Source organism: Poecilia reticulata, chromosome 17, assembly GCF_904066995.2.
Source record: "Poecilia reticulata chromosome 17, P_reticulata-male-v2, whole genome shotgun sequence".
In the NCBI taxonomy this organism is placed as follows: domain Eukaryota; kingdom Metazoa; phylum Chordata; class Actinopteri; order Cyprinodontiformes; family Poeciliidae; genus Poecilia; species Poecilia reticulata.
Window position 1 is genome coordinate 31,432,343 of NC_088846.1, and position 24,090 is coordinate 31,456,432.

General features: G+C 43.9%; 1 protein-coding gene across 1 annotated transcript in view; it reads left to right on the plus strand.

Moving 5' to 3' along the window:
• Positions 1-1,886: 1,886 nt before the first annotated feature.
• The window catches only part of tmeff1a (transmembrane protein with EGF-like and two follistatin-like domains 1a), a 54,680-nt gene continuing 32,476 nt past the window's right edge, over positions 1,887-24,090 (plus strand). Inside the window, exon 1 of the mRNA XM_081598843.1 lies at positions 1,887-2,458. Within this exon, the coding sequence (XP_081454969.1) occupies positions 2,296-2,458 (163 nt within the window). The 5' untranslated portion in view covers positions 1,887-2,295. The remainder of the gene's footprint in view (positions 2,459-24,090) is intronic.

Here is a 24,090-nt window from a genome sequence, read left to right on the forward strand (position 1 = left end):
AAGTTCTGTTAACTTATGATCTACTCTGTCGTCCACTTTGTGACGGATCACAACATTTTCTCTCATTTCCCTAAACGCCTTTCGTGAATTTAAGTTATTTATGAAGAACTTTTTACGTCCAGAAAGCTGCAGACGTGATTTTTTGACATTTTTCAGGAACCTGCATGTTTCTGGAGATGTGAACTCTCTGCTCTGTGTCCAGTCATGAGTGAGCAGATGAGTCAGAGCGGCGCCGGGTCCAGCAGGACCGGCTGTCTGAGGACTGACCTGCTTTAACTAGCCAGCTTCAAATTATTCTTCAGGCTGCAGGACAGAAACGTTTATCAGAGAGAGGAGAAGCTCTTCCTGGTCAGGGGATCTTTCATTTTATCACAGTGAAATTATTGCTTTGGATCCATTAAAAGTTTCAAAAGTACTTTATGGATCTTCTTTAAGGAGTGCATCAGCCCCACAGCATGATGCAGCCTCCCCCGTACAGCAGCAGGAAGAAGGTAATTATGACCAAATGCTAACTAACTCATTTTGTAGAGTTCTGGTGTCAGACTGACCTGAAACTTACATAAAATATGACTTAAGAGAAATGTGACGTAATTTAACACCTTCATATTGGGCCTCTGTCTCTTTAAGAAGCTTCAGGAAGTCATCCCAACATGGCTCCTCTATTAACCCTTTAACAGCGTTTGCACTGAGCAGGGGCTCCTATAATGAGCTCAGCAGCTGTTGCTAATTGCTGCTGGCTAGTCTGAAGGAGCTGAGTGACGGCGACACAGAGGGCAGCTCTGGAGGAGCTTCGGCTCGAAGGCGGGGCTAGGTCCAACCAGGCGTTTAAACAGCTGAATGGTTGCCATGGAGACTAAAGGATTTCTCAAACATGCATGAAAGAATCAAAGCAAAACTCCAGGCTTGTTTTCTATGAGTTAATAACGTCATTTATGAAACTGGTTGCTTTTCCTTCCCCTGTAAAATGTCTTTAGCCCGGAACAAACCGCTGCAGTTCTGCGGTGATTTACGGCGCGATGCCTTCACTCCTCCGCCTGCAGGCAGCGACGGCCCCCAGGGGAACCGCTGCGGCTGCCCAGGTGGAACCAGCCGGGCCCAACAGACGACCCGGCTGGGAAACGCTGCCGGGGGCTTAATGAGTGGAGGCGAACACTGGACCAGAACCGGTGGAGGATAAACTGGAGGTTTGAGCTGCTTCACTGGGATTTTATCCAGTTGCTTCATTTTAGTTTCCGGTTGAACTGAAGCAGCCGACATTTTTCTTTATGAAGTTTCTTTATCACATTTTATCCTCCTGCCTGTTTCCACAGATCATGAAAACTCAGAACGTTTCACGTTTCCACCTGAAGGAAGGAAACGTGATTTATCCCTTTGGGATCAATAAAGTATTTATTTTTATTTATTTTTTATTTTCTCAAATGTTGCTTTGAAAAAAGACTTTAGTTATTAAAATGATGCATTATTGTTACACCAGACTAAATGTAAAAATGCAAAAGAAAAACAAAATAATCCAATTTAAATTAGAAAACATTTTAATTCTTACAGGAAAAAAGTCAAAATCGAAACAAGCAACAAAAACCAGGAGAAATAAATAATTGTGTAATTTTATATATTTCTCTGTAGAGTCAATGAATCATTCCAGCCTGTCGTCACTGTTTAATATTTCTTGAGGAAAACCAGTAAATGAATCTTGAACTTGTTGAACTTTGACCTTCCTCTGTTTCCGCCTCTTCTTCTTCTTCGGTTTGCAGCAGCTGGCTGTGTGTGTGAGATGCGCGTGCGTGCGCGTGCGTGAAGAGGCGTGGAGGTGTGTGGGAGCGTTGCATCCTCTCACGTGACCATCCCGCCTCCCCTGCTCTTCCTCCTCCTCCTCTTCTTCAGTCCGGGTCTCTTTGTTGTGGTCGCAGCTGCCGCTTCGCTCTGCGCGCCGCGTCTCGCCCCTCACCGCCTCTCTGCCGCGCGGCGGACGCGCAGCCGGAGCGCCCCGGTGGTTTGCGGGTCTGTGCGGGTGTGACATCAGATCCGCTGTGAGAGACTCGGAGTTTGAGCGGCGGAGGCTCGGACTGAGGATGCTGCTGCCGGACCGGACCGCCTCTGAGGCTTCCTGAACCCGGAATCCCGCAGGAATCATCGCTCCTGCTCCGCCTCAGACCTGAGCGGTGCTCCGCTGCCTCTCTCCCGCATTTGGAGCTCCTTCTTTGCAGGACAGCCGCGTTTCTTCAGGAATTACGCCGAAGCGTGTGCGGCTGCCGAGCCCAGCCGAACCGAGCGGACCGCGGGGTTCGGGTCTCCTCCATGATGCTGACGGGCCCTGGGAGGTGCCGCCGGCGCCCGGGCGGGGCAGTGCGGTGCCTGGCGTCCGCCTGGCTGCTGGCGCTGCTGCTGGCCGGGCCGGAGGCTCGGGCTTCCTACCAGCCGCAGAGCGGGGAGTGCAAAGGCAGAGGCAAGGAGTGCTCAGGTGAGGCTGCGGGCTGCGGGTTGCCAGGTTGGATGGTGCGGCGCTCTGGGTTCATGCTGCTGCTGCAGCAACACGGACTGGCTGTCCTGATGCTGCAGCTGCTTCCTGGAGGACATCAGGACTTGTCCTGAAGTTTCTCTGGCGATGCGCTGCAGCTCCTGCAGTCCGTGTCGCTGCGGGCTCCGGATGCTCCTGATCCGCTCCGCCGTCTCTGCGGGGATCAGAGTCACTTCTTCATCATTAGGCCTTTTATTGGATTAAAGCCTTTAAACCGGATCGGGTTCTGCTGTCAGTAATGGGATGTTTCATTAGTGCTTCTTCAGCCTTTATGGGAGATGAATCTGTTTGCTTTGACTAGGCAGCAGAGGCACAAAGGGCTGCAGCACTGCTGCTGCTGCTGCTGCTGCTGCTGCTGCTGCTGCTGCTGCTGCAGCTGCTGCTGCTGCTGATGCTGCTGATGCTGCTGCTGCAGCACTGCTGATGCTGCTGCTGCTGCTGCTGCTGCTGCTGCTGCTGCTGCTGATGCTCTTTGTGCAAACATCAAACTTTCAGTTCTCCAGGCTGACAGGCTGCAGGATCCGTTATGGATCCAACAATCCCTGATGAAACCAGTTCAGACTGGGAGCTCTGGTTGTCCTGCTGGACTCGGGGCTCAACCAGTCCAGGTGTTTGGTTCTCCCAGCTGCTGCCTCGTTTTGGGTAAATGAAGACATGATGATGTTTCTGTTCAGTCTGACAGTAACACGGTTTACAGTTATTAGGATGCAGATTTTATTCTCCTCACATAAATCATTTAATTCGTTATAAACGTTCATTTCACCTCAAACATGTTGGGCAAAACGTGACCTTTCAAAATAAAATGACTAAAAATCGTGAATCAGCAGCTGTTTCACACTTTACTGGCTGTTCCAGTTAAAACTCAAATCCTCTTATAAAAACGATGCAACTCTTTTCTGCAGGTTCAGACGCTCAGCATTTCCTCGGCTCCCAAACAGAAACGGATTTGAGAAAAAGGACAAATTTAATGTCAGTTTATTCAAATGATCAGAAACAAACTGATACTGAACATTAGTTTATGGTTCATATGTGTTAAAACTTCTAGCATTAGATTGTTTTGCTCTTAAACATATTTCTGTTTCATGTTATGATGTCACATAAAAACCCCCTGACCTCATTTTAAGGGTTTCATGTAAACTGAGGAGGTTGATCTGAACCCGCAGCATCATAATCTAATATTCATGAACTCGTCTCGCTGTTTTCCTTCCTGTTTTAATAAATACGTCAAGTCAAACATCAGCATCATGTCAGCAGCGAAACAAATGAAGAGCTGGAATCAGACGATTCTCACCGTCTGCGGATGAAACGTTCAGAGTCTCCAGACGCCATCTGACCCCTGACCCCCTGCTGCCTCTGACCCTCTGAACATGGCAGCCACGGAGTGTTGATCCAGGATGACAGGAAAGTTTTTCCTGAAGACGCTTTTGGCTGCTGTGTTCAAGGTCTGCTGGGAAAACTCGGCTTTGGAGAAGCACCAAGCATCAGTGGTCAGAGGCTGAACTGGTTCTTTCAGGTTTCGGCGTTTCTGATCAAAGCTTTCACAGGGAAACCTGAGGAGGGTCTCAATCAATCAATCAATCAATCAAATTTTATGTGTATAGCACATTTCAGCAGCAAGGCATTTCAAAGTGCTTTACATAATTAAAATAAAAACAAAGAGATTTAGAAAAAGATTTAAAAAGATAAAAACATTAAAAGCATCGATCCACATGAGGACTTGCCCTCATGGGGTCTCCTCGAACAGTTTTAGCAGAGCGACATCACACAAGGGTTCTCAAACCTCTCAGCAGGCGTAACCATGGAAACCTGAGAGCTTCATCCGGAGGAAGATCTTTGATTTCGTCAGGGAACGGAGCCATAAAACAGATTCTGTTGTGGTGTTGGTGAGCAGCAGCATCAGAACGGTTTCCCAACTCGGCTCAGATCCAGACGTCATGCATTCATGTGTTCATCTAAACCAGTGGTTCTTAACCTGGGTTCTGTCGAACCCCAGGGGTTCGGTGAGTCGGACTCAGGGGTTCGGCGGAGCCTCTGCTGCGGAGGTAAAGACACAGTTGTGTAAAGTCATGATGACGCTCCGCTTTGCCATCACTTGCTGCAGAGGATCACGTTACATTGCTTAGCCAATCAGAGGATCACGTTACATTGCTGAGCCAATCAGAGGATCACGTTACATTGCTGAGCCAATCAGAGGATCACGTTACATTGCTGAGCCAATCAGAGAATCACGTTACATTGCTGAGCCAATCAGAGGATCACGTTACATTGCTTAGCCAATCAGAGCTGCGGAGGAGCCCTGATTGGAGGAGCTCCTCTCTCAGCCTGGATTTGAACTTTTGTCTTTATTAACTTCAGCAAAACTCAGTTTTTACCACATTCTGTAGCTTTCGGTGAACTTCTAAATCTGCTCCTTAGTCGCATCTTTTCGGGGTTGCTACTGCCTCTAGTGGTGTGGGGTGGTAACACAACTAAAATAATTACATTACTAGATCAGAATACCGCAAAGTATGTATTATTTATTCTTAGTTTTTCATTCTCTTAAGAATGTAGAGCTAATTAAATGATCTAAAGACCTTAAAGTGGTTCCAGTTTCTCTCGATGGCCAACCTGTTGAAACTGTGGCAGATTTAAATACTTTGGGTCGTTCCTGGACACTCAGATCAACTTTGCTGAAAACACTGACTGTATGTTGAAGAACTGATCTCAGAGTCTCTCCCTTTAAGACGACTTGGTGATCATGTGGTGACCCAACTAGACTCTAGTCTAACACAATCTGATAGTCTTATCAGTTATGCATGTCTTGAATTTGGGGAGTAAAAAATCATATTGTATTTATCACTAGGGTTCAGTGAAGGCGCACATGAAACTGGTGGGTTCGGTTCCTCAGGTTAAGAGCCACTGGTCTGGATGGAATCTGGTTCTGTTCCATCCGGGATGTTTGTGGTTCCCTCTCATGTGGCTGCTGGTTTCTGAGGAGCCACATCTGCTCTGCAGCCTGTGAGGATGTGAGGATGTGGTTCGTCTCATGTTGGTTTTTAATGATCCCAAAGCTTCCTGAGCTTCACAGGTTTTCCAGGTTTTCCAGGTTTTAAAGTTTCCTCAGCACCTCCAGGGTTAAATGATCTGCAGCTGCAGGAATCCGATGTTTGACCCGGAGCATCGTCTCTCTCTGGTTTCAACGTTTTCCAGCATATCTGTGAAAATCTGAGACAGAAGAGAACAATAAGAACAATAAGAACAATAAGAACAATTGTCCCCTTTGATGATTAATAGGTTTAAAACATTTATCCTGTTTCCATGGAAGTGGACTAAAACGTCCTGCTGTCTGTTTCTAATGGTCCAAAATGACTCATTGACTCTAATCACCAATGAAATGATCAACTTTTTGCTTCGTTTCCGTCCGTCAGACTGAAGCAGTTCAGCTGTTTGGGTTTTAAGACTTTTTCATCATTTATCCTCATTTTCTGCTCTGACTGTTCAGTCATTTCGGTTTAGATTCTTTATTTTTGCTGTTTGTCTCGTTTTTCTGCTGAGTTTCCTGGTTTTCTATCTCATCATCTTCATCGTTATCATCATCTTCATCGTCTTTCATTCGGTTTTCCTTCTGCTAAGAAGGTCAAACCGGATCATCAGAGCTGAACATCAGGAAAACCTGAGATAATATTTCTGACTATCCATCCATCCATCCATTTTCTTGCACCCTTGTCCCTCAGTGGGGTCAGGAGGTGCTGCTGCCTCTCCAGCTGGCGTTCCGGGCGAGAGGCGGGGTCACCTGGACAGGTCACCAGTCTGTCACAGGGCAACACAGAGACACACAACCATACACACACACACTCACACCTAGGGACAATTTAGAGAGGCCAGTTAACCTGACAGTCATGTTTCTGGACTGTGGGAGGAAACCGGAGTACCTGGAGAAAACCCACCATGCACAGGGAGAACATGGAGACTCTATGCAGAAAGACCGGGAATCGAACCCAGAACCTTCTTGCTGCAAGGCAACAGCTCTACCAACTGCGCCACTGTGCTGCCATATTTCTGACTAATTAAATATTTATTTAAAATAAATAAAAATAAAAAACGTTGCTGTTATTCTGCTTTAGGTTCATAGAGTCCAGAAGTTGAACTTTTTATTGTTTCTGACATCTGATGACACGTCTCTGAAGTTTCTTATCGACTTTATGATGCATAAACAAAGAAACGTTGTCAAATATGCTAACTCTGCAGGAATCCTGATTATCAGTTATTGATCTCCAGATGGTTCTTCATGCAGGCGACGGAGTTAAAATTAGTGAATGTTTGGTTTTTAAATATTTAGTTGACTAACTGGTAATATAGTTTTAATCTTAATATTTCCAACAAAGCCAAATGTTTGTAAACTAAATATTTAGTTTAGTTAGAAACTGTGACATCTATAAATGAATGAATAACATAATTAAAAAATGGTTTTAAATAAAATTGACTCCATTATTCCAAATAATTGCTGTTAGTTTTGACTCCACAGACAGACGGGAACTAAAATATTTAGTTTTCAGTCCAGTGAAATGGATGTAAAGAAGCAGAACTGCAGTTTAGTGAGAAATGTTTGGCTTTAGTTGAGGTTTTACTGTCTTCTGAGTGAATGAATGAATCAATCAATCAATCAATCAAATTTTATTTGTATAGCACATTTCAGCAGCAAGGCATTTCAAAGTGCTTTACATAATTAAAATAAAAACAGAAATAATCAGTGAGAAAGAGAGAGATTAAAAAAAATAAAAAACAAAAAACATTACATCATTAAAAAGTCGAAAAGAAAAAATTAAAAACATTAAAGACATAAAAACATGGAAGACATCAAAACTCACTCTAAACCTAATTTAGCCATCAGCAACTCTAACCAAGTGGGTTTAAGTTGAGATTTAAAGGCTCTCAGTGTTTCAGCTGTTTTACAGTTTTCTGGAAGTTTGTTCCAGATCTGTGGTGCATAGAAGCTGAAAGCTGCTTCTCCTTGTTTGGTTCTGGTTCTGGATGCAGAGCAGAACCAGAAGATCTGAGGGGTCCAGACGGTTGGTACAGTAATAACAGATCTTTAAGGTATTGTGGTGCTAAACCGTTCAGTGATTCATAAACTAACATCAGTATTTTAAAGTCTCTGAGCTACAGGGAGCCAGAGGAGGGACTTTAAAACTGGTGTTATGTCTCCATCTTCCTGGTTTTAGTCAGAACAGCTGCAGCTTCTGGATCAGCTGCAGCTGTTTGATTGATTTATTAGTCAGACCTGTGAAGACGCTGTGTCAGTAATCAATGCGGCTAAAGATAAACATGGATGAGTTTCTCTAGATCTCGCTGAGACATCAGTCCTCTAACCCTGGAGATGTTCTTCAGGTGATAGAAGGCCGACTTTGTGACTGTCTTAATGTGGCTCTGAATGAATGAATGGAGGGACTCACGGCAGAGTCTGTAAATTCACGGCAGTGCGTTGTGTTCTGTCATCGGGTCGAGTCGGGTTTGATTCTCCTTCGCTAACACAAATGAAATCACGGCGGTAATTTGGCCTGTGAGGCTTTAAACTGCTTCCTCCTGGGAGAAGCTTCTCTCCGCCTCGCCTCACGGAGCGCTCAGGCCGGCGACGCCGACATGACGGATGAACTCAGGGGGAGCGAAACGGCCTGATTAAATTTTCAGCAGCCGCGCCGACATTAACAGGACCGCGGATGAATATTGATGTCCTGTCCGTGTTGTTTACGGTTTACAGCCGCGCCGTTTAGCCGGAGCGCTCATCTGGAGAAAATATTCATCCTCACTGCTGTTCCTCTGGAGGATGGAGCGGGTGGAGGCTCCGGGGTCACGGGGTCACACATCAACAACCTCAATGCTCTGCAACGAAACCGCGTGATGAGGTCATTCTGCAATCATTTCTGTCCTCAGGAGCCCAGACTTGCACTGTTAGCGCTGTTAGCTCTATTAGCAGTTAGCGCTGTTAGCTCTATTAGCGCTGTTAGCTCTGTTAGTGCTGTTAGCGCTGTTAGCTCTGTTAGTGCTGTTAGCTCTATTAGCGCTGTTAGCTCTATTAGCGCTGTTAGCTCTATTAGCAGTTAGTTCTATTAGCTCTATTAGCGCTGTTAGCTCTATTAGCGCTGTTAGCTCTGTTAGTGCTGTTAGCTCTATTAGCAGTTAGTTCTGTTAGCACTGTTAGCTCTATTAGCGCTGTTAGCTCTGTTAGCGCTGTTAGCTCTATTAGCGCTGTTAGCTCTATTAGCAGTTAGCGCTGTTAGCTCTATTAGCGCTGTTAGCTCTGTTAGTGCTGTTAGCGCTGTTAGCGCTGTTAGCTCTGTTAGTGCTGTTAGCTCTATTAGCGCTGTTAGCTCTATTAGCGCTGTTAGCTCTATTAGCAGTTAGTTCTATTAGCTCTATTAGCGCTGTTAGCTCTATTAGCGCTGTTAGCTCTATTAGCGCTGTTAGCTCTGTTAGTGCTGTTAGCTCTATTAGCAGTTAGTTCTGTTAGCGCTGTTAGCTCTATTAGCAGTTAGTTCTGTTAGCACTGTTAGCTCTATTAGCGCTGTTAGCTCTGTTAGTGCTGTTAGCTCTATTAGCGCTGTTAGCTCTATTAGCACTGTTAGCTCTGTTAGCAGTTAGCTCTGTTAGCTCTATTAGTGCTGTTAGCGCTGTTAGCAGTTAGCTCTGTTAGCTCTATTAGTGCTGTTAGCTTTGTTAGTGCTGTTAGCTCTGTTAGCTCCATTAGTGCTGTTAGCTATGTTAGCTGTCAGCTCTGTTAGTGCTGTTAGCTCTGTTAGCAGTTAGCTCTGTTAGCTCTATTAGTGCTGTTAGCTTTGTTAGTGCTGTTAGCTCTGTTAGCAGTTAGTTCTGTTAGCCCTGTTAGCTCTATTAGTGCTGTTAGCGCTGTTACCTCTGTTAGCTCTATTAGTGCTGTTAGCTTTGTTAGCGCTGTTAGCTCTATTAGTGCTGTTAGCTCTGTCAGTGCTGTTAGCTCTGTTAGCAGTTAGCTCCATTAGCAGTTAGCTCTGTTAGTGGTTAGTTCTGATAGCGGTTAGCTCTGTTAGCACCGAGTTTTATTTTCCAAGTTTCCTCTCGTCTGGATTTGGAGCCTCAAAACTACAACAACACAACAGTTCTCGTTTAGGCTCTTTATGAATGATGCTTTTGGTATTTAACTTTTATTTTACATCTGCTGAATCTATTTTAAACTTTTCGTGATTTGAATTTAACCCCGAAGCTGCTGAGGGTTTGGAGTTTCCGGCTGTTTCATTCCAGGAGTTTAGGCGTCTGTTTCGTGCCTGAATGATTCACCATAGATGTATAATCTGGTGTTCATGTGATTGGTGGATTAAGCAGTTGGTTGCCATGGTTTCCGTTGCGTTTGTGGAAACTGCGTCATGTTTGGGTCGGTCTCTGCTGCTTCAAATCAGACTAAAACATCCCGCTGCTTCCTGCTTTCATCACTTCCTGTGTTTTCTCCACTTCCTCAGGTTGAACTGCTGGGATGAAAATGTTTTCAGGATCAGACGTTTTGCGTTTTATTGCTCATAATGACGCAGAAGCAAACGGGAGAATCGTTTCCTTCTGCTTTCTGTCTCAAACGGCTGAATGTGGATTCAGGCAGCGAGGCGGCATCCATCACCGCTGGGCTTCACGTATCGGCTCATTTTCTGTGTTTCCGAGCGGATCGCTCTGGTTGAGCCACCGCGGCGGCGGCGGCGGGTTCTGACCCGGTTCAGGAGTTTCCATATTTCTCCTCCTGAAGCTTCAGATCCACGGAGACGACAAGCTGAGAGCGAAACCTGCCTTTTTATTAAATCAATGAAATGAGGATTTGAAACAGCTTTTTGTTTATATTTACTTTTTATCGACAAACTGCCTCGTCCACCTAAAGCGTCTACAAACTATTCCATGACATAATGTCCAAATGTCATTTTTAAACGTTTTTCTCATGTGCAGCTGAAATAAAATCCATTTTCAGGCCAATAAGAGACCAGATCAGAAAATCTTTAGTCTCAGTTCTGACAGGATCAGAACTGAGACGACGTGGTTTAATGTAATTAAGCCCCATTTCTGTTTTCTTCATCAGAAAGTTCAGCTCTTCATGAGCCTGACCTTCACTTTGACCTTCAAAGCGACATTCACACTTTGAACCATAGAAACATCCAAATGTCGGAGGCCAGGTTGGTGTTGGAAAGAGGATTTTTATTTTAGTTCAGGTATAAACACAATATAACTTGAAGTGAAGGAGTTTCTTCTTCTTCTCCTGTTTCTGTGTTTGTGTCCAGAAGCTGAGCTGCAGGTGATGAAATAATAAAACCAGACTGAAGAAACTTTTAGTCTTCACTCTGAATTCATAACTTCAAGACTTGAATTTTAATCAGCGTTTTAAATAATTGATGGTTTTGTTTCCTCACTCACATCTGAAAGCTTAACAAATGCCTCTTGAAGCTTTCTGGGAGCTTATTTGTTTTTTAAAGTGTGAGCTTACTTTCACACTTTGAAGATCTTTGTGTGCGTGACGTAACCGAGTCCAGAGGGAGGCCTGCAGATTACAGAGCGTCTTTATGCGCGTCCTGCCGCTTCACAGGCTTTTAGACTCCAAAAATAACACGTTTCCAGAGAATGGCCAAACGGAAACAAAACATGGTTAACGTCACGACATCTGCAGCAGCCATGTTGGTTCCAGACCCGGGACAAACTGTCCAATCAGGACGCAGGGATGCGCTGATGTCATCCTGCATTAGAAAACCTTCATTCACTCATTTATTGGGTTTTAGAGCAAAAATTATACATGCAAAAGTTTTGTATTTTTCATACATATCAACAAAATGAGCAACATTTTTGATAAAATATTAAACTTGTTATTTTTAATCTTTTATTTCGATCATTAAATCATCAGATTGATGCAAAGTTGTTCATGGAGCTTCTTTAGAAACGTGGACTGCGGACGCTGACATCAGCTTTAGCTGCTACACCTTTAGCATGGAGATGCTATTTTAGGCTAGCATGGCTTCACTGCTAAGCTAGGCTAGCATGGCTTCACTGCTAAGCTAGGCTAGCATGGCTTCACTGCTAAGCTAGGCTAGCATGGCTTCACTGCTAAGCTAGGCTAGCATGGCTTCACTGCTAAGCTAGGCTAGCATGGCTTCACTGCTAAGCTAACTCCGTTTAGCACAACAACGGTCTTTTCCAGCGTCCAATCAGATCGTTTAGAAGCAGACTTCATGTGGGAAAAGAGAAGCCGCTTCATTGGTCGTTGATGCAGCCGCAGATTTACAGACGTACCAGAAACACTCATATCTTTCTTTATTTTATATTTTCTTCCATATTTCATATTCGCAGAAAAGCTCACTTAGTTTAATTCCGCAGAATAAAGTTTATTTTTCCATTTTCAGAAGTTTGACGATTTACTTTGTTTGAAAATGTGAAAATAAAATAAATTTTTAAAATTTGATTCCCTTTCAAAATGATTAAATCATATTAATAAAACATCCGTTTGGCGTCTCCAACCCTTATTTTACCCCAGCGAAGTTTTCAGAATACTTAAATGTTTCAAACTTCAAAGTTTTTTTTCTTCTGATACATTTTGCATATTTCATAACTTCTTATTATTCTAACTTCAGCTGGAGTTTTTTCTTTGGTTGTTTCTGTTTGAATATCTTCTGAATAATTCAGGTTTATTTGTTTAAAACTTCCTCCTGGTCTAATAAAACTTCTCGCCTAGAGACAAACTGGAGCGTCGCCTCGCCAAAATAAAAGCTTTCCAGGTTAAATTAGCTCAGCTCCTCTCATTGATCTCCTGCAGCCTGGAAATAATTACTTTATTAGTTTAGCTCAAACGAATTAGCTGCAGCATTAATGGCTGACAGACACTTTTAATTGACTTTCATGAGGTAATAGAGGAACTTTGTCAACTTTCCAAACTTTAGATTAATTAAACTGCAGGAAAAGAAACTCCTTAAAGTCGGGATGGAGGCAGCAGATGGTTGGATTTCTTTAAATTTTAATAAACATTTAACTGGAACTGGAAGACATTTCAAATATCCAAAGTAAATAAACCAAACAACAAATAAAATGAATCATTTGGTCTGTAAACAAAACTGCCCTTCAAAATAAAGGTTCAGACTGAAACTTTAATCATCCAGTTCTGATGATCTGAAGTCAACATGCAGCTTCAGTTATTAGACAGAAACCAGAGATCAGATCTGGACCTTCAGAGTCACATAAAGACGGTTACAAAGTCGGCCTTCTGCCACCTGAAGGACGTTTAGAGGACAAACGTCTCAGCCAGATCTACAGAAACTCATCAGTGACTGAATATAAGATCTTATTGCCAATAATAATATGATCAGAAAACCAAAATGCCAAATAATCATGGAAACAGCTTTTCGTGTTTCCTCGGCCATTCTGATGCATTTCATTAAGTTTTTACATTTATTGTAAAAGTTCATCATTAAATATTAAAAACGTTATAAAATGTTCAGCAACGCTGAAGCTTCAGGCACCAACAGAAAATCAAACAAAAATAATCTTTAAATTTGTTTCTGGAGTCATGCGACGGGTCGGTTCTGTCTGAAGTTCTGAAGTTTGGCTCTTTATGTTGACCGGATCGTCGGTTCCTCCGATCCAGGAAGCGGTCAGGAATCGGGTTTTTATTAAAGTTTGTTAGAGAAACTTTCCTGATCATCAGAGGATTCGTCCAGCTGTGTGATCCGACGTGTCGGTTCTGGATCCGATCGGATCTGTGTTGGTTCAGGATCAGATCGGATCCGTGTCGGTTCAGGATCAGAACGGATCCGTGTCGGTTCTGGATCCGATCGGATCCGTGTCGGTTCAGGATCCGATCGGATCCGTGTCGGTTCTGGATCCGATCGGATCCGTGTTGGTTCTGGATCCGATCGGATCCGTGTTGGTTCAGGATCCGATCGGATCCGTGTTGGTTCAGGATCAGAACAGATCCGTGTCTTGGTTCAGGATCAGAACGGATCCGTGTTGGTTCAGGATCCGATCGGATCCGTGTTGGTTCAGGATCCGATCGGATCCGTGTTGGTTCAGGTTCAGGATCCGATCGGATCCGTGTTGGTTCTGGATCCGATCGGATCCGTGTTGGTTCAGGATCTGATCGGATCCGTGTCGGTTTAGGTTCTGAATCCGATCGGATCCGTGTTGGTTCTGAATCCAATCGGATCCGTGTCGGTTTAGGTTCTGAATCCGATCGGATCCGTGTCGGTTCTGGATCCGGTCAGAGGTCCAGGTTGGAGGTCAGTTTGGTGAGGAAAAGGAGACGATGGTTTCAGGGCAGATCTTCCCTTTAAACCGATGAAATAAATGCATTAAACTCTAATTAGTATTTATTAGTGATACTCAGAGCCATTTAGCGGCGTTAGCAGTTTGTTCATGCTGAGTCTCTGCACATGTGCAGCAGCCGTGACGACCCGGCTCCTGGATAACCGAACAGAACCGAACAGAACCAGATAAGAGCTGCAGTCAGAGATCAGAGGATGGAAAACTGATAAATATCTGCTGAAGGTCACAGATTCCGCCTGGCTCTGCAGAGACGAACCGTCTGTGAAAACCACGCAGAACAATGTCAAAGTTTATTTTCTGTCCTCTGATGTAATGTCACCTGATCAGGTGAAGGTGACGTCAGTCTGTGACCTCATGGAGTCGCCAGGCGACGAATTTACTGCGTTCAGGACGGCAGATTAAAAAACGCTGTTGCTTTGTTCAGAGGTTTTTGTAGCCACAGGCTAATTTGTGAAGCTAGTTCTTGGTTGGAATTTTTTAAAAAGACATTAAAATGAAAGATTCCTGTAAAACACAAACATGCTGAATTTCTGAGTATAAACAAGAAAAACATAAAAATGATGTTGGAGTAGTTTAATATACATCATTCATACTAGGTTTGGTGCACTTTGACCTTTGTAAAAGTTACAAAGTTTGACTTGGGGAATAGACCGCTTGGCCATGCTCAAAACTAAAACATTTTGATAACTTTTAGCCCCCCATCTCTTAACTGCATGCAGACCAACGAGGAAGCCGGTGGCTTAAATCCCTTGAAGGAGTTTTGTTAAGATTAGAGGTGTGTAAACATCAAAAACTGACCCAAAATGGCCGCCTTCCCGTACATTTTGAAACATTCCTCCAACATTCATCCTGTTGAGTCGTTCTGCTGCGAACATCAACATTTCGACTTTGCGGTTTTGTCCTGATTCTGTTGGATCTGAAGCTGCTCAGGTTGTGAAAGTTGCACCAACCCTCACTGGCCTGGTTGTGAGTAATGTAAGTGTCCTGTTAAAGTTTCAGTAACCTCTGCAGATTGGCCTCAGGTTAATGTTCCAGACTCGGCCTAAAAAGTCAGCTGTCAGATTTTGGAAAAGCTCGATGCTCCTGCTTCTCTTTCAGGGACTCATTAAAAGTCGGACCGGCTCCACGCAGCTGCTGCAGAGAGTTTGTGAACGTCGATACGAGTCTGAGCAGAAAACCCAGAAGACACGGATTAAAACTGATGTCTTTTTAAAATAAATCAGCCGTCTCAACAAACTTCTGTCCCCCTGCAGCAGTTTAAACTTTCTGAAGGCTGAGTGCTGCTGTCATCTCCATCACTGAACTCACAGGAAGATTCAAGGCCACTGAATTATTCAAGAAAACCTGAAGTTACTCAGATTAACTCAGATTTTATCTTTCAGCTCTTTGTGACGCTTCACGATATTCGGGCCATTTAGAGCAATTCTGGACATTTGGATGAAGTGAAAAGTTGAAATTAAAGCAGGACCAGTTTAACGACTGGTGACCAGCTGGTGACCAGCTGATGAGCTGCTCTGTTTAGTTTAAACCAGTGGTTCTTAACCTGGGTTCTATCGAACCCCAGGGGTTCGGTGGAGGTAAAGACACACTTGTGTAAAGTCGTGATGACGCCCCGCTTTGCCGTCACTTGCTGCAGAGGATCACGTTACATTGCTTAGCCAATCAGAGGATCAGGTTACATTGCTTAGCCAATCAGAGGATCACGTTACATTGCTTAGCCAATCAGAGGATCACGTTACATTGCTTAGCCAATCAGAGGATCACGTTACATTGCTTAGCCAATCAGAGGATCACGTTACATTGCTTAGCCAATCAGAGGATCACGTTACATTGCTTAGCCAATCAGAGGATCACGTTACATTGCTTAGCCAATCAGAGGATCACGTTACATTGCTTAGCCAATCAGAGGATCACGTTACATTCCTTAGCCAATCAGAGGATCACGTTACATTGCTTAGCCAATCAGAGGATCACGTTACATTGCTTAGCCAATCAGAGCTGCGGAGGAGCCTGATTGGAGCTTAGTCGCATCTTTTCGGGGTTGCTACTGCCTCTAGTGGCGTGGGGGTGGTAACACAGATAATATAATTACATTACTAAATCAAAATACCGTAAAGTCTTTATCATTTATTATTTTTCATTATCTTAAGAATGTAGAGCTAATTAAATGATCTAAACAAGACTAGTTTAACAATGTTAAACTAGTCAAATAAACACAGAATTGAATGTTTTATTGTCTAACATGTAAGAGGAAATCATTTCTTTAGTGATCATTTGATGCAGCTGAAAATCGTTCTGCTTGTTTTAACGTCAGTAAAATTTACAGCTGATCTGCTGATGATTTGGGATTAACAGATTAATAATTGGAAGCACTAAAGTGATTTTTGTTGTAGAGAATTTGAGCCATAATTTGAAGTTAAGCTACCACTTCATTAGTTTTGGGTAGAGCATATTTAAAGACTTTTTTATAATCTTAAATTGCTGTCCTGTTTTCTTCCAGCAAACGTTTTTTAATCCGTGTAATCCAGAATAATCGATTATTAAAGTAGCTGACTGCAGCAGGAGAGACGTCTCCATAATCCAGCAGGAAACGGATAAATTATAATTAATCCCAGATTTTTAAAACATTCAGAGTTTAAATGACTCGGGTTCAGAAACAAGTCGGTTCTGAACTTCAGTCCAGCAGATTCTGCCTCTAAATAAAATAAAATAAAATAAACAAACTACAAACCGCAGCTATAAAATCAAACAGCTAAAATCATAACAGAAACTCTGCGTATAATTATATTGTTATGATAAAACCTGTAAAGAAAACCGTTCGATGTTCCAGTTCTCCGATCGGGTCGTTCATAATTCATCTTTTTGTTCTGTGTAACAAACCAGCCTGTGTGCCGCTGGGCGGGTTGCACATCTATGTATGCAGCTCTACGTTGCTCCAATTAAAATGCATGAAGTGCAGCAGACGACCTGCTGGGGGGGGTCGGGTGTCCACCGCTGGGCCGGGATTGGAATAGGCCTGATTAGTCTCGCCTCAGCGAGTCTCCGGGCCGATCCATTCAGGAAGCAGAACCTCTACAACACTGTGTGTGTGTGTGTGTGTGTGTGTGTGTGTGTGTGTGTGTGTGTGTGTGTGTGTGTGTGTGTGTGTGTGTGTGTGTGTGTGTGTGTGTTGGCTCACACTGCGGCGTCCTGATGGCGGCAGAAAACAAAACCAGCCGAAGATCTGCTCCAAATCGGCTCCTCGGGTTTCAGGCTGAAGTTAAAACATTTCTTACTGAACTTCATTCTCATATTTTTTTTATTTATGAAAGAGTCTCATTTAAAGAAACATAAATGGTTTAATTTGCTCTGGTTCATCAGTTCCTTTAAATCTTCCTTTGACTCAGTTGATGAGCAGGAGAAACATTTAAAGGTTCGTAACGAAGCTGATTCCTGATTCCAGATGTTTCTGAAACAGCTGCAGGTTATTGTTGTCCAGATAAATGACGTTGCTGCTGTAAGGTTTGGTTCTCCTGGGATAAATGTGAAGATGATCTCAGGAGGCTTCGTTGTCTTTGATTTAACAAAAACTTCCTGCACATTATTTTTAGTCGACTGGGAGGTGAGAAAAGTTTTTCATGACCCAGAAAACGATTGAATCTGAAGCTCCGTCCGCCATCTTTACTGATGTCAACCTCATCATCATCAGGAACCTGTTCAGAGAAATGGTTTGTTATCAGGAGGTTTCAGTCTGCAGATGTTTTCTCCTTCCTCTCCAGGACGGAGAAGGAAAACTAGCCTCCCATCCGGCTGTGACGCTGAATCAATACCAGGGCAGATTTTCCATCTCAGTGGCCGTTAGGACGCCGCTGGCGAGATTTATGTGATTGGTTGGCTGTGAGAGGTTGAGGTTGGCGACCGCGAGGCAGAGAGGAAGACGGATCCTGACAGACGCTGTAAGGGCAGGAAACCGGCTCAGGGCTGGAGATGGAAATGCAAATGGACGGTGATGAGGCGGCGGTGGTGAGGCGGTGGTGAGGCGGTGGTGAGGCGGTGATGAGGCGGTGGTGAGGCGGTGGTGAGGCGGTGGTGAGGCGGTGGTGAGGCGGTGGTGAGGCGGTGATGAGGCGGTGGTGAGGCGGTGGTGAGGCGGTGGTGAGGCGGTGGTGAGGCGGTGGTGAGGCGGTGGTGAGGCGGTGGTGAGGCGGTGGTGAGGCGGTGGTGAGGCGGTGGTGAGGCGGTGATGAGGCGGTGGTGAGGCGGTGGTGAGGCGGTGATGAGGCGGTGATGAGGCGGTGGTGAGGCGGTGGTGAGGCGGTGGTGAGGCGGTGGTGAGGCGGTGGTGAGGCGGTGATGAGGCGGTGGTGAGGCGGTGGTGAGGCGGTGGTGAGGCGGTGATGAGGCGGTGGTGAGGCGGTGGTGAGGCGGTGGTGAGGCGGTGGTGAGGCGGTGATGAGGTGGTGATGAGGTGGTGATGAGGTGGTGGTGAGGTGGTGAGGTGGTGGTGAGATGGTGATGAGATGGTGGTGAGGTGGTGATGAGGTGGTGAGGAGGTGGTGAGGTGGTGGTGAGATGGTGGTGAGATGGTGAGGAGGTGGTGATGAGGTGGTGGTGAGGCGGTGTTGAGGCGGTGATGAGGCCCTGTGTGATCGCCTGTCATCGTGGCGCGTTGACCTCCCGACAGCAGCTTCAAATGGCGCCGTTTTATAATCGAGGTTTTATCTGTTCTGTGGGCTGAAAGCCTCTTTGTTTTCCCTTCATTCTGACGCGGAGCAGCGGGAGTTCGGACCCGGTTTGGGCCGGTTTGGAGCCTCCAACAGGCCGAGGGGCCGTAAACAGGCTGCGAGGAACAAAAGATCCTCAGGGGCAAAAACTCGTCTTCATCACAAAAACAAAAACAAAAACTGGCTTCAGGAGGAAAAACTGGGAATCTGAGTTTCACATCATCCTGCAGCTGAAAGGCTCTGGAGAATTTAATATCTACTTAACTCAGATCTATTTAACACACATCTATTTAACTCTCATCTATTTAACTCAGATCTATTTAACTCTCATCTATTTAACTCTCATCTATTTAACACTCATCTATTTAACTCTCATCTATTTAACAGTTGAACTGAGTTTCTTCTGGATGGAGTTTGGATCCACCCAGAAGGAACCAAACTCCTCGTTTGGTTCCGGTTCTGTTTGGATGCAGATCAGAGGACAGCATCAGCTTTAGCAAGAAAGCATAAGCATAAGATAAATATTGACTTAGCAAGCTAAACATTTAGCTTACTAACAAAATACTTAGCTTAGTGGCTATTTAGCCACTAAGCTAAGTATTAGTTTAGCTTGTAATTAGTTACAGCAACTATGCTGTAACTAAACATGCAGCATAATTGCTGTATGTTTAGCTAAATGTATATCTAGCAAAATAACTGAGATAGAAACATAAATATTTAGCAAGTCAGCTAAATATTTATAAAACTCTTACTTGCTAAATACTGTTAGCATGTTAGCCTGGTAAATATTAAGGTCCGAACTCCATATTTACTTTGTAAAATAAATGTTGAGCTTAGAACTAAATATTTAGCAGGCTAGCATGCTAACTAAATATTTAGTCTGAAAGCTAAATATCTAGTTTCTAACATTTATAAATTATGCATAGCTAGATGTAAATATAACTTTAGTTTTAGTTCTGTAGATCTTTCCGGACCTTTGCAGCCGTTTCATTGGCCCGGCTGGTTCTGAGGCTGAAACACATGGATCCAGTTTCCTGCCTTTGGAGTTTAACTGCTTCCTGATGTTCTAAATATAAAAATATTCATCATATTTGATGTGTTTCGGTTTTTTCCAGATCATTAAACGGTTTTTAATCTGATTATGCTGCTTTAATCCGCCTCCATCTCTTTGATGTAAACGTGTTCGTGTTTAAACTTCAGGCTGTTTTCATCGTTTCTCTCTCTTTTCTTGCCGGATCAAAGTTCCTCTTGTTTCATTTCCAGTCGGTCGTTAATGAAACCAGTCAAACCAGAGCCGGTCCTCCCAGTGGGAACCAGGCCGCCGCGGCGTTTCTGCAAATCAAACCGTACGGAGTTACAGGGCGGCGATTATGCAAATGAGCCGCTGGGGGATGAAGAGGAGGAGGAGGAGGAGGAGGAAGCAGCTGCTCTGATGGGACGGAAACATCTGGAGACGCTGCCAGACAGAAACGATAAAAATAATTTAAAATGCTTGTTAACAAAGCAGTGGTGAATATTTCACACCAGCCAGAGCAGCCAACACGTCCAGAATGTTTCATTCAACTTCTGAAAGGTCAGCAGGCTTCAGCAGAACCAGCGGGGTCAGAGGTCAGAGGTGAAGCTGTTAGCTTAGCTGAAGCGTTTCTGCTTCTCACAGTAAACTGATGAATAAATGTTGGTATGAAACCAGAACAGGAAATGACATCACGCTGGGGACCTCTGACCTCCACCTGCTGTTCCCACTGACTGTTGGTTGCTAAGGTAACCGCCTGATGACGTCACAACATCCTGGGATTTTCACAGATAAAATCACAAATTGATACAAAAGTAAAATTTGACTCAACATTTTAATATTTCATTTTTTTGTGTATGAAATTATTTAAATCAACTCAGATTGTGACTTTTCTTCTTTAACACCTTTATTTCTGTAACATTTTGAGTTTATTCTTGTTTTTCTTTTGTTTTTTTCTGGTATTTTTCCAACGTTATTCTTCTGATATCAGGACTTTTTGTCAAATGACTTTATTCTGTTAATTTTATGACTATTATTGTATTGTTATGTTTTTTCTCATGTTATTACAACTTATTATGTTTGACTTACTGTCGTTAAACTTTATTTTGGTAATATTACAAATCAATTATAACTTTTTTTTTTTTTTTTTTACAAAATGGCGACTTTTTTTCTCCTAATTATAATTTTTTTAGCCCTAAAACTTTGTCGTACAAATCTGATTATTTATTTGTTTAATTAAAGTTTTACATGCTCAGTTTATTGTTGAGGGTAAAATAATATTTTTGACTCGAGGATTTGGGATTTTTTTTGTGGAAAAGTTTAGTTTAAAGCATAAATAAACTATAAAACGAAGGAGGAACTGAACATTAATAATGTAATTTTCATTAAAACCAAATTCTGCAGGAAACGGCTGAAGAGTCGACGGTGCGGCTTCTGCGTTTTGTTTCTGGATATTTGGTGAACGAGCGTCTGGCAGCGAGACGATGTTTAAAGTGTTGCTGTTTGAAGGCCGCGTCCTGCTGGGGGGGGCGAGGGGAGGGGCAGGGGGGGCAGGGGGGGGCTCTTACCGCTCATAATGCCCCAGCTGCATAATGGCTCCGTCATTCAGGCAGAACATGAACGCTGCCTGCAAATAAAACCCAGACTGGATTTACAGCTGAAAGGGCTTCATGTCTGCAAATAGCTTTTCCATTAAGAGAACCAAGGAACACAGAGAGCGCCGTCAATCAGCGGCGGGTCTGCGCTCCCCACCGCGGCGCTTCAGACCCGAATGGACTGCTGCTTTTTGGCAAACGTTTAAAATCAGAGTGAATCCATTTAATGAACTAGGCCGTCTGAGAAACGCAGGAGAGGAACTTTCTCAGAGTTCAGGAGGAAAACGTGATGAAGTTCAGAAAACGACCTGATGACTGTTTGGTACCGGGTCCGGTTTGGTACCGGGTCCGGTTCGGTCGGTCAGGTGAAGGCTAAGCTAACTCTAGGTTCTTCAAGCCTCGGTCTGGGTTCGGTTGACGTGAACTCTGGTTCAGTTTGACATGTGAACATCAAGCGGACCGGAGGCCGCTCCAGAAGCAGGAAGTGGACTACAGTGCAAGGCATTCTGGGTAAATGCAACCAAAGCTAAAATGTTAGCCTAGCGCCAGCAGCAGAAATGGCTCCTGGTCTAAAGAGAAATCCTCCAACCGCTGAAATCCTCCATCTTGTTTCCATGTGGTGAAGCAGGAAGTTGCTCTCAGTGTGTCGTTTCCTTCAGTGGTTGTTGGTGCAGCGCCCCCACAGGCCCGGAGGGGAACAGGTTGGTTTGACCACAGCAGCTGGAGGAGGAGCAGATGTTATTTTTATTCAGCGTATGTAAACATCTGGCTTCCGCAGGAGCCCAGACCTGAACTGTCTGGGTTCAGGTCAAAGGTCATGCAGAGCGGCCTTCAGTGTTTCTGAAGCGCTGCAGGATTCCTGCTGCGTTTCTTCCGTCATGTGGGTCCAAACAAATCAAGCTCCTGCTTTCTGATCAGTGCGTAGCGACCGCGGTTTAATTTATCGGTGTCGGGGGCCCCTGGTGGCCCCGGTCCCGACGGGCCGAACTGAATTCGGCTTCATCTGTTGGTCTGATTAGGATTCATGAGTTTCTCTGAAGCGTCATAAACAGTTTTCCTTTTTTTAATCCGTTCACGGCTGCACAGAAAACTGGAACGTTTGTTTGAGCGTGACGGGATTTCACGTCCCATCATGCATCAGTGATGCTTCACATCCACCCAGGATAAAGCAGCAAATCTTCAGAAGATTTCTCTTCTCTGTGATGAAACAGAAACAAAAAACAGTTTTTTGTTATTTTTTCCAGTTTGATGCTCGGCTGAAAAGATTCGGCTTGTTTGAAACGAGCCGTTGGGAATCAGAGCCAGGAGGAAAAATGTTTTCTATGAGTTTCTTTCAGGATGAACTAAATTTTCTGAATGAAAACAGAAACATAACAGATGAAGGTCGAGTTTAAGAGCCGACATGTTTGATGGGATGTTTGGTTCTTCGGTTTGAACCTGCTGGTTCCTGACAAACTTCACCAGGATGTGAAATTAAATCATATAATTAAAAATCTCTTAATGTTTTAGTAACGATGATCAATAATCTCACTGATCTGAGTCCTGATGTCAAACGGAAACAAACCAAAACGTTTCAACTCTATAAATTCAGGAAAATAATTTAATAGACAAAAGAAAAAATAGAAAAATAAATAGAGGGAAAAAAATAAAATAAAGAAAAATATAGTCAACAAAATAAAACAAAAGCATCTTAAATACATAAAATATCAGAATTAATATTTTTCATTTATATGAATGAATGAGAAAATAAGAAGCAAAACAATCAAAGATTATGAACAAGAAAAATTTATTAAAAATTTAAATGAAGCAAATAGAAATTTGAGATTTTTTTTAACTCATTAAAAATTAAAAATACATCTTAAATTTCTTCATCTGTTTTGTTCATTAATTTATTGATCTTTCCAGACTCATTCAGTAAAATATAACATTATTAAAAAGTGAATTTATTTCAGGAACTTTAGAACAAACTCAAAACTCAGATGAAACGTAAAGATGGAGGGTCAAAGGTCAAAAAGGTTCAGGTTTAGTTTGTTAAAGAAGCTGATCTGGATTTAAAATCAGCTTCTATAAAATTAATTATTCATCTTATTTATTGAAATCGGCCATTTTGTGTCGTTCTCAAAGTGTTGAAGTTGAAAATCAGGTGGAAGGAAGGTGTGTGTGTTTCTGTGTGTGTACAGGTGTGTGTGTGTGTGTCCGCGTGTCTCTGTGTGTGTGTGTGTGTCCGCGTGTCTCTGTGTGTGTGTGTCCGCGTGTCTCTGTGTGTGTGTGTGTGTGTGTGTGTCCGCGTGTCTCTGTGTGTGTGTGTCCGCGTGTCTGTGTGTGTGTGTGTGTGTCCGCGTGTCTCTGTGTGTGTCTTTCTGTGTGTGTGTCTGTGGGTCTGGGTGTGTGTCTGTGGGTCTGTGTGTGTGTCTGTGGGTCTGTGTGTGTGTCTGTGGGTCTGTGTGTGTGTGTGGGTCTGTGTGTGTGTCTGTGGGTCTGTGTGTGTCTGTGGGTCTGGGTGCGGAGTGTGTTTCGACGCCCTCTGGGGTTGGGCGAGCTGGACGTTCCCCTCGGCGCTCCGTCAGCCTCATCTCCCTCCATCCAGATTATGTGCATTTCTAATCTGCTGCTGCTGTAAAATGCATGAGAGTGAAGAACCTCAGAGGAGCTGCAGCAGCTGCAGCAGCAGCCTGACTGGGAGCTGGACCTTTAACTGGTTGATCTCTGATTGTTTTGGTGCTTAGAACCTGGAAACAGGAAGTCGGTCTGAATCCCAGCTCACCTCACACACAGCCAGCTCTGAGTGTGTGTGTGTGTGTGTGTGTGTGTGTGTGTGGGTGTGTGTGTGTGTGTGTGTGTGTCGGTCGGCGGTGCTGATGGATGCGGCCGCTGCATGGACTTAATTAGCCGTGAACGCCTGCAGAGCAGCACATCCCTGCTGCAGCTCCAGTCCTGCTGCAGCTCCATGCTGCAGCTCCAGTCCTGCTGCAGCGC